Raw genomic sequence first — 19,853 nt, forward strand, 5'->3', positions numbered from 1 at the left:
CAAGAAGAACAGGTATTTAAAGAGGAGTGGAAGAATTTCACTGAGTATATGGAAAACAATTGTGCATAGTTGAAAATGCTGGCAGCATTAAGGTAAATTCAACAGTATAATAAATATTAGAGTGATGTAAGATAGGATAACTGAATTAGATGGTTATAGCAAAATATGCAGGAATGGTGGATAAACTAAATGAACCATGGAAGGGGAAGGAGGGAAGTCATTGAATGTATGGTATAATGAAAGATGATTATTTTGAGATGTAAAATTGAAAAGTTAACACACACACACACACACACACACACAATTGCACAATAGCCTAAGTGTTTTCCAACCAATATAAAGTGCAGCCTCTCCCTCCAAAACAATGGTGGGCTCATAAACTTAACTGGATTTACAAAATAGAGAAAGAATTAATATGCCATTTATCACAAGTGGCGAAGCACAACATAGCCAGACACTGGAAGTACCTTTCCAGCGCAACAATAGACAATGGATACTGAACAGTTTGCGAAACAGCTCTCCTTGCGAGATTAACATGTGGACAGATCAAGAAAGATGGTTTTTACCCTGGTGTGGTTTAATTTCATAACACATGCAAGTATTCCAGAAAATGAACAATTACCACCAACAGCATTTGGCTCAATCTGGCTGATCTAAATTTAAATTTAAACATAAATTATCATCATCACTTTGAACCCCTACCTACCACTTTCATCAATATACCAACACTTTGTATTGTTTCATTGGTAACGTAAGAGGAAAAATGAGTATTACTCATACTTAATCTAAGCACAACCCCCAGAGCTGCTGATTAAGTGTTTTAGTTATAAAATGATGAATGTTAGCTCCATTCTATCACATTTCCCCTTTGTTTTCATTTTTGTTTCTATTTAAACACTCTATGAACCTGGCCACGTGACCCGGAAGTGTCTCCGGACAACGCTGGCCCCCGGCCTCTTAAGTGAGATGGGCGCACAACCCTAGAGTCGGACACGACTGGCCCGTACGGGCAGGGGTACCTTTATGAACCTAGAACTTGTACATTGACCACTAATAATGAACCATATGTTGTAGATATCACTGCAAATTTATTGTGCTGTTTTTGTGATGTGGCATGAGAAGGCTTGGTCTGTTTATTTGTATAATTTATTATTCCTATGATCCCTGTTTGTGAAACCCAATGAAAGGTTGGTTGGCTAAAAACAACAACCCTATCCACTGAAACAGCAACATTGTGAATTATTCTAGTAGTAGAGTCAGAGTGCAAATAGTTTTGATAGGAGATCAATACAATCTTCCCATATATTGTTTTTAATGTTTGAAGGGGAAGGGCAGTCATTGAAGGGCAGTTTGATGTGTGCATAATTTGAGGTTATGAAATCACATTTAGAATGTCCAAAGGCAACTGAGCCAGAGGTGAGGGGAAAATGCATGTGTCACAATGGAGGCAATGGGAGAGCACTAGAACTGTTACCGCATGAGGGTAAAAGGCCAATTAGAGACATTTTTATGTTACAGTTTAAATTTGCAGAAGATTTATAGAGCTCATAAAAGCTATGGCTTGTGTGCCCTGGCAAAGAGGTGTGCGGAGAGGAATGCAGATTACTTGGTCAAGCCTACTGTTGGGTTAGTTTTGTTTCCAGAGCAAGACAATCTTCAGCTATTCCACTCAGCGCTACTCCTCTGACAATGCACATCAGGGTGAGATTTACAAGGTAGATTTCCCATGCAATCATTGCAGCCCTCTTGTGATAATTTGTATAGGTGAAACTGCTGTTACAAATTATTATCTCATCAACTCAAGCAAGCACTTACTAAGTGCTATACTCCAGTGCTTGCTATTCCACAAAAATGAAATGGATTACCTGACAAATCATCCCCCAAGGAACTCTGGGCATGGTAGTTCTATGAGTTAGCTACCCACCCACCTGGCAACCACCTGACATCATAAAATTTTTGCCAGTACAGTGGTATATTTCAGTTTACGAACTTAATCCGTTCCGGAAGTCCATTCTTAAACCAAAGCCGTTCTTAAATCGAGATGTGCTTTCCCTAATGAGGCCTTCCGCCACCGGTGCCCTTCCACCATTCGGCTTCCGTTCGTAGACTGAGGTAAAGTTCGCTAACCAGAATACTACTTTCGGTTTTGTGGAGTTCTTATACCGAATAATTCGTAAACAGGGCTGTTCTTAAACCGAGGTACCACTGTACAAACCATAAAACCCCCATTGGCCTGGCCATGTTTTATCTCCCTTCAGGTGTAAAGGAGGTGGGCATGGCTTGGTCCCAACAGCCTGATGAGCCAAATATGGAGAAAAAATTCTGCAGTTCTACATAAGCCTCTTAATAAACTTATCAGGTTTATTTCCTGTGTGGATCCTGAATGTAGTAGTTCACTTTCAATGGACAACACAGGTCTGGAGATTTCACCATGTGTGCCATATGGCACACATGACTTTGGGTGACTACAGATCTGGTAAACAGGTCATCTGTATTGTCGAGTAGAATTTTATCAGCCTCCCCCTGCTTCCCTGGATTTCTGAAGAGGTGCAGAGTGTGGCAAGAGTTTCCATACTACAGTACTTGGCAGGGCAACAGATGACCAGTTTACCAAGTAGTTCTATGTCCAGTGTTGTATGTTGTCAGTTGGCAAATGGTCAATTGTCTTCATCCAGTAGAGTCTCCAAAACTTTGGCAGGATCCAACAGGTTTTAGGATGTGCTCAAGACCATTCTAGAGCAGTTCCAGAACCACAATTTCACTGCAGAATTCCAGCCTTGCATACTGTTTGAATTAGCCATATTCCATAGTACTGGATAGCAGATCAGAGGCCAAGAGGGATTTGGTTAGGCCCCTGCCTTGGCCCTTTTAAACTAAGGAAAGGGAACCTGTGGCCAACCAGATGTTGTTGGACTACAGCTCCCATCGTTCCTGACCAGTGGCCATGCTGGCTGGAGTTGACGTCCAACATCAGTTACATGACCACCTCTGCTTTAAACTTTCTTGTTATTCTTTTCTTCTGGGAGCAATATTTCCTGTGAAAAATATTGCCTCTGTTAGTGGTCCCCCATGGCTCAGATGCACCTCTGATGTTCATCAAGACTTGTGCGACTTGAGATCAGACAGGCCCCTTTCCTGTTGAACTTCAAGCACTTGACAAAGACCTGTCTATTCCAGCAGGCATCTTCAATACGTTCCATTAGACCTATTTCATGTTTTGACCTTTTTATTGTTCCAATTGTGATTTTATTTGATGGATGTCTTACTTATTGTTCTATAAACCGCTTTGAGCCCATTTATGAAGAAAAGCAGTCTACAAATGTTGGAAATTAACGAACAGAGTTACAACTGAAGGATGTTCAGAATAAAGGGCAACACTAAGGGAAGGCAATCTGGAGATAGTTGTGCAAATTATGTATATGCAAATGAGATGAAATAAATTAGCATGCCTCATTTGTGTGTTATCTGACATTTGGAGGTTGCGACACAACCAAGAGGCATTCTTGCTTCCTTTGGCCAGAGGCATTCCCTTTTCAGAGGCCAGAACAACAACAGCGTGTGAGCAGAGCATTACTTTTCACAGAGTTGCACATATTCCTGTCCCCCCCCCTCTGTACTACTACTGCTATGATGAGGATTAGAGACACACCTCTTCTTCTTTTTTTTAATGAAAGATTTACAATCTGAGTCAATTGATGAAGTACCAGAGCACTGGATGCCACCCAGATTCCTGAACAGTGTAAACTCTGCCACATGGCCTGCACCTTCAGCATCCCAGGGTAAGAGTGGGGGTTGCCTGCAAACAGAAGCCAATACAAAGGATGCTGGACATGTATATGCAAAATTATAGGGAGGGGTCCTTGCAGGTGCCTACACACATGTTTTAGCATGAACAGAAGAATTCCTAAGAGAAGAGCCTGGGCCTCTTGGAAAGGCTCTCATGTAGGGTTGATAAACATCTTCAGCTTGCATAAATTGCCATCTCTCTGCTACATCAAGATCTGCATTTCATCCCACCCTCTCCAGATTCCACTAAATCTGCTCTTCCCCAGAGGAGGGCTTTGCTGCCAGGGTGTGGAAGGAATGCACCGAGTGAGCAATTCCTTCAGTCCCACACCCACCACCACTGCCTCTGGCACATGTAAGTTGCAGAATATGCAACAGCAAACCAAATTGATGAGCACCAACTTGTAATGAAATAGTTTCTCCCTAATGAATATTCAGTCTGTAGCTGAGCATAAGCATAAGCTATCACTCATTTCGCGGGCAGGAGTTCCCTTTCTTCTTTGACCATTTTCCCTCCACCCTTGCCCATTGAGAGTGAATGTGATGTGTGATCTTGGATCAACTGCTCCTAATAAAGTTGTCCTCCTTGCATCGCCATTGAATAGACATGTTGGCAACCATGTTTGTGAAACTCCCACATGCTACACCTCTGCTCTCTCTTCCTTCTTGCTCCTCTTCCTTTGATTTTATGGTATTTTTTTTATTCATCTTCACAACAGACTTGTGAAATATGTTGCTAACATTCTCATTTTATAGGTGGGGAACTGAGGCCCACAGGGGCTGCTGAGAAGGTTCGAAGTCAAGCAGTGAGACAAGCCCAGGTCTGTCTTCTCAGATCAGACAAGTTGGGTGTATGCTCCTACTCTACTTTTTCTTTTTTTTAAAAAAAAATCTAACCTCCTGAGCCAAGTTTTAAAGCATTTTTATCTACACAGGTTATCTGCTAGAGATATCCACTTTCTTCATGCCATGCATAAATTTACAAATTTAAGCATGGCATGTATTTTGTAGAAATGGCTTGCTTGACCAATTAAGGGGTTTACAGTAACATCCTTTAAGATCAAGTGAAATGGTTTTGCTAAAATCTATAAGCATGATCCTTTATGCTCCACTATAGCTCTGTGGCAGAAGCTATTATTCACTTACTCAAAATTTGCAGATGTACAAAATACCGGTTCATTTCAAATGGTCACACAACATCCCATCTGAGGCTTACTGTTAAGAGTGTAAGAATTGGCCTGCTGGATCAAATCACAGGCCCTTCTAGTCCCAAATTCTAATATCCACCTCTGGATAATGCACAAGCAGAGCATGTAAGGTGATGACATTCTCTGTTATTTGCTTCTGGTTATGTAGGTTCCATTGAGCTCTCACATCTAATAGCCATTGATAGTCCTCTCTCCCATCAAATCTTTTTAAAGGCCTTCAACACATTTCATGACGCTGAATTCCATTATAAGGTAATTAGCCATTGTTTGAAGAAGAGGCATCCCCCCTTTTTGACAGGAGAGGAACTGGGGCTGGGAAGTGGAGACTCACATGCAACCACCCATTACATTTATAGCTGATGTGGGATTTTAAAAATCCAAGTTCAGGACACTACCAGATCGCAGAGCCTCTAAACAGTATCATCCAGAAGGTTCGCAGAGGACATGGAAATGCTATCCTTTCTAGTGGGATGACCCTCTCATTGTGCCTATTCTGCCTATCTATAGAGAAAATCACAATGGCAGATCACAAGTCCCTCTCTCTCTGGTTTGCAGGATGTAAGCCATTTCAGGATCCAAAGGATGACTTGCTCATGACAGAGTCCTGTGCAGCTCAGTCCTAGGCAATTTTACTCAAATGCAAATACCCCGAAGTTCAAGGTGGTTTGGTCCCAGTGAAGTGGGTGCTGGATTGCAGCTCTGGTGCCATTCCACCATATATTTACATGACCCACCAACATCCTACCACATGCTGTGCCAGAGTCTATGTGATTTTACACCCAGCAGCCCAGCACTTGCTTGCATTCCAACACTAGCATCCCCAAGTTCTGCTCATCCACCTCTCCACCTGTGTAGACTGAATGAAAGCATGAAATCAGAAAGAGAAAGCTGGAGACCTACAGTGTTTGGCATCCTAGGCAGTTTGTTCCCCTGCTGCAGCATCCTCTCAGTGACGATGGAGACAATTTCCCCACGTGCCTTCTTAGCCCAGGGCTGTTGAGGTCCCAGAGGCTGCCGACTGGGCAGATACTTCCTTCTGCAAGCACTTGGGTGAATTAAACTCTCACTCTTTAACTGTAACCATCGGTGCAGTGTCAGGCTGAGCTAAGATGGGTTGAAAGCAAAAAAATTAGCCCCACCCACTGATGTTACCCAACCAGTTAATTTTCTTTTGTTGTTGCTTTAAACACACACACACACTCACACAAGTTTAAAACGCCCTAAGACAAGTTTGTTCTCTCTGTGGCAGTGGTGCTCATCTTGCAGATCAGCAACAACAGCTGGCTGCTGGGTGAGACTTTGCTATGGTCTGAGATCCTGGCAGAAGGAAAAAGCAGAAGGAGGGAACACAAGCCCTCTTCAACCTATCCCAGCCTTTCCATTCAAAGCTACCTTGACCTACAGCTCAGGTTCCAGTAATCTCTTGGAACTTTGGCAGGGCAGGGCTGAGCTTCAGATAAACAAACACCATACAGTACTGGATTAAAAAGGAGATGAATCATTACCACATCATCAGAACCTTGTTTTTGTTTCTTTATACTTTTCCCATTCATTTCCCATGCTGAGCTGGGTGCCTGCCTGGCCTTGTCTGGCCTTCTTCCCATACCTTTGAGGACGCTTCCAGTTGCTATATTCAGGTGGGCTTCTGTCGCACACAAACACATCCAGGTTGCACCATTCAAACTGATTGGGAGTTCTTTTGCAACAAATCTGCTTTCCCAAAAGCTCAGCCTTTTCACGATAAGGACAGTGACTGGAAAGTGCAAGATAATACTTGCTTAGGTCATCTAATTTCCTTGCAAACAAATGAGGATGAATCCTCAACAAACAGGTTGTATGGAAGCGCCCTCTGGGTCCCTGTCCCTTCATTCTTTACTGGGAACCTTGGGAGGAAGTGATCGTGTCCTCTTGGATTTCATTATACAGAGACAAAGGAAAGCTAAGTATTGTTGTTTAGTCGTTTAGTCGTGTCCGACTCTTTGTGACCCCATGGACCAGAACACACCAGGCACTCCTGTCTTCCACTGCCTCCCACAGTTTGGTCAGGCTCATGTTTGTAGCTTTGAGAACACTGTCCAACCATCTTGTCCTCTGTCGTCGCCTTCTCCTTGTGCCCTCCATCTTTCCCAACATCAGGGTCTTTTCCAGGGAGTCTTCTCTTCTCATGAGGTGGCCAAAGTATTGGAGCCTCAGCTTCACAATCTGTCCTTCCAGTGAGCACTCAGGACTGATTTCCTTAAGAATGGATGCGTTTGATCTTCTTGCAGTCCATGGGACTCTCCAAGAGTCTCCTCCATCAATTCCTCAAAAAGCATCAATTCTTCGGCGATCAGCCTTCTTTATGGTCCAGCTCTCACTTCCATACATCACTACTGGGAAAACCATGGCTTTAACTATACGGACCTTTGTTGGCAAAGTGATGTCTCTGCTTTTTAAGATGCTGTCCAGGTTTGCCATCGCATATGCTATACTGACTAAGTATAGTCAGACTTTAAGAAGGGTGATTTGAAAAAGCTTAAGGAACTACTGGATAAGATATGGTCAGAAATACTCAAAGAGACAGGAGTCCAAAGTGCCTGGGAGTTTCTTAAAGGTGAAATATTGAAGGCACAAATGCAGACAATGCCAACAAGGAAGAAAAGTGGGATGTATCTAAGGAAATCAGTGTGGCTGCATAAGGAGCTTACAGATGAGCTGAGATTTAAGAAGGGCATGTACTGTACAGTATAAGAAATGGAAGATTGGGGAAATAACAAAGGAGGAGTATACACAAATAACCAACAGTTGCAGGGGGAAAGTCGGACTGGCTCAAGCTCAGAATGAGCTCAGGCTTGCAGAGAGGTTAAGAATAAAAATAAACCTTTCTTTGGCTATGTTTGAAACAAGAGGAAGAACAAGCAAGTAGTAGGTCCTTTGCATGGAGAAGACAAAGAAATGGTATTGGGTGACAGAGAGAAGGCAGAAATGCTCAACATCTACTTTGCCTCTGTCTTTACCCAAAAGTAAAGCGGTGCCCAACCAGTGATAACAGAATAAATGATGCCAAGATGGAGCAGCAGCCCAAGATAGGAAAATAGATATATATCAATATATCTGCTCTGAGTAAAACTTACTTGAATACCACCCATGGAGTGCCTGTTATTTTGAGAGTGAAGGAAGGAGGTGAAAATGATGTGGAAGGGGATAAGGGCTGAGGTATCATCAGCCAGATGCCCTTCGGGGATCACAGGAGCAAATATTAAATGCCTGATATGTGGGCAAAGAGGTGCAAGTCATTGATGAAACACATGGTCAAACTGAAAGGAGAAGGAGGAAGTTGGCAGCAGCAATCTGTTTGGTTCTCTCTCAGCCATACAATTAACACTTAATTGCACTTGGTTAGTAATTTTTTATTGACCTCTTGTAAAACGTTGTAACCTGGGTGAGATACTACATTTCTTTTGTAGCTAACTGCTTTTCCAGTGAGCTAGACACCCAGCTTCTGAAATATTTGGGAGCAGCTGTAGAAAAAATAATAATCATATTGGCAGCCTATGTCATTTTAAATGTGTTTGAGGGAGCAGGTTGCCCGACCTCCAGTTGTACAAATTCTCCTTGTACAAGTTAACTATGAGAGCAATACCTGCAATAAATTGCATGGGTGGAAAGAAGAGTGTGAATGTCCAGAAAAGGCAGCTGGGGGGGGGGGCGATGAGGGAGACGAAAGGTCACCAGAATCCTTGCTGCGGGTGGCAACATTCTTTCTCCCTCCCAGCTGTGTAGCTTGTATTAACTGTTTGCACAGTTGCAGATATGTGCATGTACTTGAGGTTTCTTTAAAAATAGGTCACCTTTTAGGCAACGCCCACATTGTGAGATGAAGAACAAGGATGCAGCGCAAATAACTTTGACACACCTCCCTCTTTTTATAGTTTTTCACAGCAGCTTATAACCCAGAATGTTAAAAACAAGAGAGAGAAGTGGCATTGTATTCCACACAGTGCGCCCCAAACGAGCAGCAAATGTGGTTGCATGAAATCTCATAAAGTTAAAAGGGGCCTTGGTGTGGATTGCACCCCGGCTTAAAGAATCAGGTAGTAAGCGATGGGAAAGTGTGGTGTAGTGGTTAAGAGCGGCAGTCACATAATCTGGGGAACCAGGTTCGCGTCTCCGCTCCTCCACATGCAGCTGCTGGGTGACCTTGGGCCAGTCCCACTTCTCTGAAGTCTCCCAGCCCCACTCACCTCACACAGTGTTTGTTGTGGGGGAGGAAGGGAAAGGAGATTGTTAGCTGCTTTGAGACTCCTTTGGGTAGTGATAAAGGGGGATATCAAATCCAAACTCCTCCTCCTCCTCCTCCTCCTCCTCTTCTTCTTCTTTCTCTGCTAGAGACCCTGGACAGCAGCTGCCAGTCAGAGTAGACAACACAGAGCAGACAAACAGCTTGACCTGGTATAAGACAAGCTGCATCCTTTGTTTAAGGACAATGTGCCTCTGGACTGGTTTACCTGGGATGAGGTGTGGCAGAGTGCCAATGGGCTTGCCTAGGCAGAAGCATTGAGCTCATGTATTTCTCAAATGGTGTCTCATGACACCATTAGCAAATGGAGTTTTGACATGTGGAAATCCTTCGCACTGCCCAGCTGTCTCCCTCTGCCTTTTCTTCATCTCAGAAGCACAACACTAACTGGAAACATCTGCAGAGTAGTAGCAGTAGCTGCAATATATCTTTAAATAGCTTTGTGCAATTGTAAGCATTTTACTAGTTTATGCTGCTACCCAGTTGTCTATGTTTGCATTTTTGTATGGTGCACGTTAATAATTAAGCTACATTTGGTTCAGTGTGTGTCTGGATGAATTTGGCAAAGGGTGGGATGGTAGGAGAACCCCACCATAATTATTATGGGAATGGGAGATATGATGCAAGGGAGAAGGCTGTGGATATTTGCAGGACCATTTCCTATTCTGGATGCTCTGCTAAGGAGTTCTGTCTGCTGGGAGCCAGACTAGCATGTATAATTGAGACCTGGTTGGGGTTAGTCCGACCCAGCTGTATCTGTCTTGGTACTCAGCACAGCACCAACATAGACTTGAGGGTTTGGAGTGGGTTTGCTATGGTCCAAAATAATGCCATATTTCTTGTCAGAGACATTCCTGCCCTGGAACACAGTCTGTGCCTGACTTTGGACCAAACAAACTAGAGATCCTTCTAGTTTGCTGCCCACCTGCTGTTCGGCAGCCTCTCTGGCAATCTTGAATGTGTTGCTGATGAACTTCAAAATTCTGAAGCTGCCCTCAGTGGTTCTTCATGACCTCCATGAAAACCACGGGGATGTCTCAGTGTGTCATCTGCTCAATGCACAGAGCAGGACACATCCCTCAATTTCATCCTTGCCTCAGGGTATGGGAGGGCTAGTCTGGAAACAAGTGGGATTAAGACAACTCTGTTATCATGGTCAGGTTTGGTCTTATGGTGGCAGCCACTGATACCTGTTGTGGTTATTATTGTGTTAGTTTTATATGTGTTTTGCAAGAGTTGTTATTCTACATATTGGTGTGTTTTTAAAATTTATTTTCGTCTTAACTTTCTTTTGACTTGTTTGACTTGTTTTATTGTTTGGTTTTTTATGTTTTTATATCACTGTAATATATTTTTAAGAAATAACAGTATAGAAATATTTTTATAAATAAATAATATTTGTTGGTTGTGATTTTAATTTTCTCCATTATTACAAACTGCCTTTGTGATTTTCCTTATGAAAAATGGCATAGGAAGATTTTTAAGTAAATAAATAGAGGCCAAGTCATTGAATTTATGCCACTTACTCTTGCATATTGAGAGTGGAGGAACTTTCTCCTTTAGCTGTTTGCCCCTGCGGCTTCCCTCAAGGCTCCATTGTGGATTGCTGCCATCAGAACCTTTGCATGGCTCACAAAGGGCAATGTGGCCAAATGGCAGGGCTTAGGAATGAATGGCCTTGAGACATGCAGGACTTCCAGGTGCATAAGGACTTAATACAAAATACAAAATCTCCTGAGCTGTCCATGAGAGGAGGGAACTCAAGGAAGAAGCAGGAGACGAAGCAGCCCGAGGCCCTGGGCAAACCAGCTGGTGTTGGTGTCATGTAGATGGGCCCTTGTTATCATAAGCTATCCTGGTGGATAGGTGGAGTGAGCCAAGACACAATATATTACCAGGTGGGGCTCCCTGAGAGTGCAGTCTGTTGATGGGGAGAGGCTGAAGCAAGGTTTGCATATGGGCTGGGGATGAATATATTTAACTTTTCATGAGCAACACTAGCTTTGTGTCTGAAGTGGGGATTAGAGCCTGGGTTTTCCTCAACATCCAAACCCAAATGCTCCAGCCACCACACTTGATGTGATGACACTTCTTTCATCTCTCTGATAGCTCTTAGGCTTATCGCTACTGTCACACAGGGTCAGAAAAAGATGACACAGCTTCACAAAGTGTGGCAATATTGCTACAAGTGAGAGTATGTTCTGCTGGGCGAGATTCCTTATAGGTGCCTTGGCAAGTAGGAGCTAAGGTTTACCTAACCTGAGGAGTCATTGCTTCTCGTTGCTTTGTGAGGAGGGCGGGGCTTTAAGCAACAGGCGTATTAAAACTTGCATCAAACCAGTGAGGCAAGATTTTCAAAAGTGCTTTAGGGCAATTGCTCACCTTTCAAAAGTGACTCTTGCAGAATGATTTTCTAATAAGGTATTATGTTGTTTTGAAAACCAAGCCATTTATTGGTCTGCCTGAGGAGACTGATAGCCACTTTACAAGTTATGAGTGTAACCTAGGCCTGACTGTAATTGTGTGTAGAGAAGTCTGGATATTTGTAATAGAGGACATTCGTCTATGTGTCCACTCCCAGCTGTCTTGCTGAGTGTCTTGCTCACCATAAACAACAAGCAAATTTAATTTTCTCAAGGTATTCCTATCTTGAGCCAATAAAAGATGAATTCTGCAATCTGTATAGATTATGCAAATTGAACACAACTCCCAATATTTTCCAGTATTGTTTCTGCAGTGTTTAGTACTTTGCATGATTTATTCTGGTTTTGCTGGTCATCGGAAGGGAAAAGATTGCACATGGTACTGATAAGAAGAACCCCAGTCTCTAAAACCTTATACGGTTATTGTCCTTCAAGCATCCAAGCTTAGGGGTCCAGAAACTTGTTCTTTTTAAACATTAACAATGAGATTATGAGGAAGCTTTGTGCTTCTGCAGAATCACGGTGTATGTACTGTCCTACCCATTGTTGCAAAAACGTGCAATCTGATGTCTGTCTGGGAAACAGCACTCATATATTATGTGAAAATATACTTGGGTGATATACAAGAAAGCACTGTTAAAGCAACACAAAAAGGCTGAAATGATAGAGAGAAAGTGAAGGTGTAACTTGCCTTTAATTTTTGGAGGAAAATGGAAAGAAGGCAATATTGCAGAAAACTGTGGTGACAACTCCTGGCTAAAGCCTGATTTTGCAGAGACGCATGTTGCCAGTTTTGAAAGCAAAATTCTATAATATGCGGCAACCTGCCTGCACCCTGGGCACTAATACTTGGTGGTTGGTTTAAATTTCATTTATTCTTTTTGTTTGCATTATCTCTATCTACTGCTAGAAGCTACCTTGTGTGAGGATGTTGCCCTAAAAATAAAGGCATAAATATTGAAAATAAACAAGTAAATAAATAGTCATAGGAAGACCTGTCTCTATGCATTCCTCTCTATCCTACGCATTCACCTTGTTCCACCAAGTATCTGCATCTCATGCCTTCGCCTTCACTGAATGTTACTGGAGCCTTGGGGATTCCGTTGTCTTCACACATTCAGCTGTCTATGAAAATGGTGCAACGTAAGAAGTATGGCAACAATGACAGCTGGGTATATGCGCAGTACAATCCCAAAGATGGCAGCAACAGCCAGCTAGAATAGATGTCTAAAGAGGAAATTCAGTTTGCAAAGCACATTGAAAAACATGAACTTTACTGCATGCTACAGCATTAAAGAAAACATGATGAAGATGCCGGTTTGGTGGTACTTTACACCATCAAAACTCTCCAAAATGTATAAAAGCAATTCGAATAAGTGTTGGAAGTGTGGAGAAAAAGTAGGGGATTTTTATCACATGTGGTGGACATGCAGTAAAGCTAAGGGGTTTGGGATTATTATTTATGATGAGATGAAAAATAATAATCTTTAAAGCTTTTCTGTTGGGAATCTTGGGCAGAGATATTCTGAAAAATATAAGAGAAATCTTTCTATATGCAACAGCTGCCGCCCGTTTATTAATAGCATCTAATTGGAAGGGGGGAAAGATACCAATGTTAACGGAATGGCAAAATAAATTATTAGACTATGTGGAAATGGCTCAGTTAACAAATAGGTTAAGAGGTAACACAAAGCAATCATTTTCTCAAAAGTGGGAAATGTTTAATAGATACCTACAAAAAAAAACCAGTGACATGCTATCTATGGGAGTGTTTGAATGACCCTTGTGTAAGTAAAATATTAAGAAACAAAGAAAGATTGGTACGATATGTTGTAAGAAAGTATTAGAAAGTATGTTAAAAGTAAGGTAATAATTATAAGTACATTCAAAATCATAAATGTCAACTATATCAGGAAATGATTGGAAGGCCACAATTATTTATTATTTTATTTTACTTTGATATATGCTATTTTATTTTATGTAATATTATTTGATCTTGGCTTAGCGGAAATCTAAGTGGAATTTGAAGTTTAAATTAACATCGTATAGTGATTTAAAAAAAACAAGAAAGAAAGAAAGAAAGAAAGAAAGAAAGAAAGAAAGAAAGAAAGAAAGAACTTGTTACCACCTCATTCACTTGCTAGAGCAGGAGTCAGTGGACCTTTGGCCCTCCAGATGCTGTTGGACTTCCCATAAGCCCCAGAGAGCATGGTCAATCAGGGCACCAAGTATGGGGGGAGGCCAAGGCCCTCACAAAATTCTAAATCAGAGAGCCGGGGCTCCCAACTTCTGTAGCAGCTGTGCGCTTACAACCTGAGCCATGTGTGTGCGACGTCAGCACGCCATGGGGCATGGGCGCATGGTGCACTGTTGTCATGTGGCTCCTGAGCCCGCTCAGTCATGGGGGCAAGGTGGTGTCAATGATTAGAAATGATGGGAACTGTAGTCCAGCAACACCTGAAGGGCCCAAACGTTCCCCAGTTCTGTGCTAGTTAAGGAGGGTCCACCAATTATCCTGGCCCACTAGCAGGTGATGTGAATGCTGCTGCTCTGGATAAGGTTTTTTTGAGCATAGAATTCAGTGTACTTTTCCTCTTAATAGTTATGCGTTGGTGTGCAAGTCACATGTATGACACTTGACACATCCATGGGTGGTAGTGTGTGTGCGTGTGACACTGCATAAGGAGTCTTTTAGACCCTATCCAGCTTTCTTATTTCAGTGCCAACGTGGCCCTTTCACAACCTTCGTTACAAGGCTGCCCTGTCTGGGAGGTCACCACAAGTGACCTCCTCTATATTCCTTGACTTTTACTTAGCATTTCTCCCATTTTCAGTTAGTGTCTCTCTTTTCACAAATATTCATGCTCTCAGCCAGTTTCTGTTTTTAATGCAAGTTTAGCATCACCGTTAGCCAATGGACAGATTCTATTTGCATACATTTACATTAATTAATGTAGACAAAAGGACATTAGGAAGAATTCTTTCCCCACCCTTCTCTTTGGAAGACTCTCCAACTTCTCTCTCCTCTGGCATATTTGTGAAATCTGTGTATTATCTCTGCACTGTGAGGAAATGCTCTCCAGTGTTCTGTTTTACAAAATGCTGTTTCCTATGAATTAGAGTGAAACGTAGGTCAGGAAAAATTAAGGCATGTGTATTACTCTGGAGCTATTTGTCATACACTGGCAGGTGTAAAGGCCCTATGATGGAGAGGAGAGCCGTGTTTAGGGAGGATAATCAAATGCTAATGTGGTACACCACTGAGATCTGCTCTATATCTGAATAATTACCTATGGCTGACTATTTAGGTGTTAGTAACCGGGTCAACACCAGTTCAGCAGCTGTACTCATTCTGTCTGACTTCAAGAGTCGAGCACGTGGATGCCATGCTCAATGCTTCAGGTGTTGATTTGCTTATATGGCATAACTATACAATTTGCCTTGGCCTATGCTTGCAGCTGTGTTGCACCCTACAGTGCAGTTGGTGATGGTTTCCCATCTTATCTTTTACCAACACCACATAATGTTCGTTGGTTCCACTATTGTTCCCCTATATTGTGTTATTGCTGCTGTGTTGTTTTCTATTGACATTTTGTTGTTGCGGTTGACTTTTTGGCTGAGGGAAATATGTGTTCTTCTAGGGCAGAAACAGACCACATTCACACCATACATTATTTGGTGGCCAGGAAAAAATAGGTATATAAAAGGAGAATACCTGGATGCCAAGATCCAAATTTGGGGCAAGTACTCTTTGGTGAGATTTAATTTTTTCAAAAAATGCAGCGGAATTAAGTGTGGAAATATATGCTGTTAGACCTTTACAATATGCTTTTTTAAGTTTCTTCCAAAATAGTCTCTTCTTTCCCCAGCACAGGAAAAGACCATGTGTTTAGCAAGTGAAAAAATGTTTTACTTACAAACTCTCCAAAGGTCAGATTCATATGCTTTTCCATACATTAGTCAGAAAACACAGGCAATAATTACTTGGCTTAATTACTTTGGTGAAAGTTTCTAAATTGTTGGTATAGGGATACAAGAATGCCTTGTAAAAGCCATGTTGAGTTTCTCAGGTAGACTGAAGGTGAACAAAAGCCTTGATTACCTTTCTCCCGAGGTGAGGAGTAAACTAGCCACTTTGGGAAAGCCGTGGATGGTTAAAGATGTATTATAGTGCTTTAAATGTATGGTGTGAATGTAGCCACAGTTTAAAATCAGAGAATATGAGATTAATTGACACAAGCCAGGATCATTAAACTGAAGGGAAAGCCTTGTTTGCCATAGCTCATACTATCCATTTGCCCTTGGCACAAGGAAGGATGTAGACACAGGAATGTGTTCTGAGACCAGGGGTTGGTAACATTGTGGGTGGCAGCTTAAAAATACCCTATTGAAAATAACCTAAGTGAAGGGTGGGAGAGTTGTGAGGTACCCAAAGGCAAAAAAGTGAAACAGAGTAGCAGGCCTCATCAAGCTAATACCACATTAGGAGGTATGTTCCTGAAGGGTAGAAGAAACAAATAAAATCAATTCATTTATCTTTTTTCTAGAATGTTGTCTCTCTTTGTAAGACTTCCCTTTATAAGAAAAATTACATCTGATACATTCTTCTTCTTTTGCCCCTAAGGAAGATTCTTATCAAAACACTTTGGGCTTTTTATATCTTCTGTACTTCAGGAACAAATCATCTTATGGGTACCAGCTGGAGGCCCACCTTTCGTTCTGTGTTGCTATTTATAACGTTTACCGTCCAGGCACACAAAAAGTGCCTCATGAAACAATAGCTGTCTCCTTCATCTGGGCTTGCCATCTCATGGCTTTGAAGGGCGCCTTTAATCAGCTGGATGTCAGGTTGAGGTTCAGCGAGAATGAGGGAAATGGCTTCAGCTGTACGATAGGCGAGGGGGCTGAATTGCTTCCTGCCACTGAACTAAGGATCAGGAATAGGTATTCCTGCAGTAGCTTAAGAGAGAGGGTCATTGTTGCATGAATCCCTGATACAAAAAAAAACCCCTTTTCTCTGACAGTATTTTTATCCCATATCTTCTGAAACATGGGAGGATGGAAGGTTGTCACAAAACCTGACATTCCATATAATACAAGATATGGCGGGGGAGCCAATGCGGTTGTTGGCCTCCCAACTGCCATCAACCCCCAGCTAGCATGGCCAATGGTTAGTGGTGATGGGAGTTGTAGTACAACAACATCTGGATAGATAGCCTACCCTAGGCTACTGCTATCACCCTACTTCAGGGGTCAGCAAACTTTTTCAGCAGGGGGCCAGTCCACTGTCCCTCAGACCTTGTGAGGGGGCTGGACTATATTTTGAAAAAAATAATGAACGAACTCCTATGCCCCACAAATAGCCCAGAGATGCATTTTAAATAAAAGCAAACATTCTACACATATAAAAACACCAGGCAGGCCCCACAAATAACTCAGAGATGCCTTTTAAATAAAAGGACACATTCTACTCATGTAAAACCACGCTGATTCCTGGACCATCCGTGGGCCGGATTTAGAAGGTGATTAGGCCGGATCCGGCCCCTGGGTCTTAGTTTGCCTACCCTTGTCCTACTTCCTCCTGAATCCAAGGCTGAGTTCAAACTTTCTTGGTAATTTTAAGTAAAAGCTACAGAACCTGAAGCCATGTTGTTCCCCTCTATTGGTTGTTGAGTTAAAGAACTGGAGCAAATGAACAGTTAAAATTCACATTCAAGAATTTCTTCAAACAAAATATATCACTGTGGTTGGGGTAGGGTCTCTCCTGTGCTGCTCTTTGCAGGGTACTCAGCAAAGGAAAAATGTTTAAAAGCATGTGATAGTCTTGGCTGCATGTTGTCCACTTGTATAACCTATACCTAGAATGGCATTCTTTGCCAAGAGTAATAAACCTTAATCTTTCTTTATCCTTTCAACCATCAGTCTTGCCAGGCTCTTTGTTTCTGCACACTGCTGCAACGTACAGTGGTACCTCAGGTTAAGTACTTAATTCGTTCCGGAGGTCCGTACTTAACCTGAAACTGTTCTTAACCTGAAGCACCGCCGGAGCACTGCCGCGCCACCGGAGCACAATTTCTGTTCTCATCCTGAAGCAAAGTACTTAACCCGAGGTAATATTTCTGGGATAGCGGAGTCTGTAACCTGAAGCGTATGTAACCTGAAGTGTATGTAACCTGAGGTACCATTGTATTTACCAAACACCAGCACATGTTTTTGTGAAATCAGAGTGCTGATCTCTTCAGCTGAGGGGTTTGCAGCACAAAATCACTTCACTAGGCCAAGCATGTGCTTACACTCATTTTTCCCAGGCAGAGCATCCCAAGTCCTGCTGGTGGAGGTCCATTAGCACAGCATTCTGGGTAGGTGAGAGGGCTGGTTGTTTTTTCTCTCTCTGTTTTGCAACTGAAATAAGAAGACTTCTACCTCGGGGCTGTCAACCTGGCACCTGCTGCTCATGTTGGTTTAATGAGAAAAAGAAAGAAAGGCACAGGTATAGTTGAAACATTTCTGTTTTCTTTGTAAATAACCTGTCACTATATGGTGAAGCACCTCTGGAAAAGGGCCAGCAATGAGTTAAATGCACAAAAGGTTTATAGCCTATTCAGCAGGGTGAGGTGCTGTGCTGTGCTGCCACTGCGCAGCAACTGAGGAAGGAAGAAACCCTGTAATCTTGCCAGAGGACGTGACAAGGCAAACACATGAAAACTGTTAGAGTCACACTGTATGGGTTCTTAGCTGCTGCTGGCTGACTTGCAGTCTCCATTGATGCCGGTGTGGCTGCACAGGATTAATCTGGCCTCTGTCATCACCACCTCTCAATCCCACTGGTAATGGTGCTGAGTATGGTGGCTCAGCAGTGGCCACCATTAAGAATATGAGAATAGCCAGTGCTTTTTTTCTATTAAAAAATGTTTAGGGGTACTCTCAAATACAGTAAATGGACAAAAGTACAAAGAGAAAAAATGTTTAGGGGTATGTGTACCCCTGTGTCCCCCCAGGAGAAAAAGCATTGAGAATAGCTTTGCTGGACCAGACAAATGCCCTTTTAGTCACTGGCCAACCTTTCTCCTGCAAATGCTCCTCAGAGCAACTGTTATTCAGAGATATGCTGCTCAGCCACCATGACTTCCAAGTTCACCACTTCACCAGCTGCCACTGGATATACTAATGAAGAACGGGATACTTTGAGGATCCCCACCTCAGCTTGCAGACCCAGGGCTTTGTTTCTGCAACTAAGATGTACTTTAATTCCACCATGAAAGAAATCTAGCTGTTTCTTCACAGTTCCAGTAATTTAGAAGCTAGCACTGTGGTTGAACCACTGACATTTCTAAGAGTGATGTTGTACTGCCCCCAACATTACACGTACCATTGCCAAATGTCCAAGAATTTGCAAATACATGAGAATTCAAGGACTACTTGTGATGCACAATCTTCAGCTTTATTAGTAGAAGCTTATCTTGTGGCCAGCAGGCCTCAAGCAAGAACATGGGAGTGAGAGAATGTGCTAGATGGAAAAAGAGTGGATTTTTCAGTGCCTCACTGGAAGCAGGGATGATGTGCTGTGTGAAGGGGAAGTTCTGGTCACCTCTCACCTTTTGTACTGTCTCTTTAAGAGTGAGGCCCAGAAAGCCTCAGCAGCACCTGCAGGCCATGTGAATGAATTGGGAGAAACAGTTTCAAGTTTGGGGATGAAGCCATTAGGAGCAGTTGGGCCTGCATAATTTCCTTGGAAGCTGGATGGTGCTGCTGGAAGTGAAAGACAGGCAATGGTATTCAAGGAGAATAAGGTAGGCCTTGTCTATCCCCACCTCAGTACAAGAGGTCTGAGCTAAACCTGATAATGTTGAGATTCTGAGATGACCACTGCAACTCTGAAATGGGGATTAAGAAATATGCCTTTGTAGAGATGGGACACTGGCACCAGGGCTTTATCTGAGTCAGTTTTAGTTTGGTTTGATTTTCTTTAATTTCTTCATGAGGTAATAAAACACAAAAAGACAAATCGGGCAGTAAAAGCTGACCAATATAAGCAGACAGTGATGCAAGTTCAAAGGCAACACATTTAAAACCAGTCTCAAAGCAAAGTGGAACAACAACCCTGTTCCCTCACAAAATCCTTTAACAAATGTCTACAAATACACAGGCTGGGAGTTC

The 19,853-nt window shown here is 42.5% G+C and overlaps 1 protein-coding gene and 1 long non-coding RNA gene across 13 annotated transcripts in view; one reads left to right on the forward strand and one right to left on the reverse strand.

The window, feature by feature from the left end:
• PKP3 (plakophilin 3) overlaps positions 1 to 6,082 on the reverse strand; it is a 64,135-nt gene extending 58,053 nt beyond the window's left edge. Inside the window, exon 1 of one of the 2 annotated variants that reach the window (XM_081884551.1) lies at positions 5,895 to 6,082. In XM_081884551.1, coding sequence (XP_081740677.1) covers positions 5,895 to 5,936 — 42 coding nt within the window. In that variant the 5' untranslated portion in view covers positions 5,937 to 6,082. The remainder of the gene's footprint in view (positions 1 to 5,894) is intronic. The other variant, XM_081884550.1, reaches the window with a different exon arrangement.
• Positions 1 to 19,853, forward strand: part of LOC309354492 — an 89,984-nt gene that overhangs the window by 16,936 nt on the left and 53,195 nt on the right. For 2 of the 11 annotated variants that reach the window (XR_014162335.1, XR_014162337.1), the window contains exon 3: positions 17,619 to 17,806. The exons of 7 other annotated variants lie outside the window; for them this stretch is intronic. This is a non-coding gene — a long non-coding RNA (uncharacterized lncRNA). Of the gene's footprint in view, positions 1 to 17,618; positions 17,807 to 17,973; positions 18,187 to 19,312; positions 19,487 to 19,853 lie in introns of those variants that run through there. 2 more of the 11 variants (XR_014162340.1, XR_014162341.1) reach the window with 2 other exon arrangements.

This window comes from Podarcis melisellensis (assembly GCF_964234715.1).
Source record: "Podarcis melisellensis genome assembly, chromosome: 1".
NCBI classification, from domain to species: domain Eukaryota; kingdom Metazoa; phylum Chordata; class Lepidosauria; order Squamata; family Lacertidae; genus Podarcis; species Podarcis melisellensis.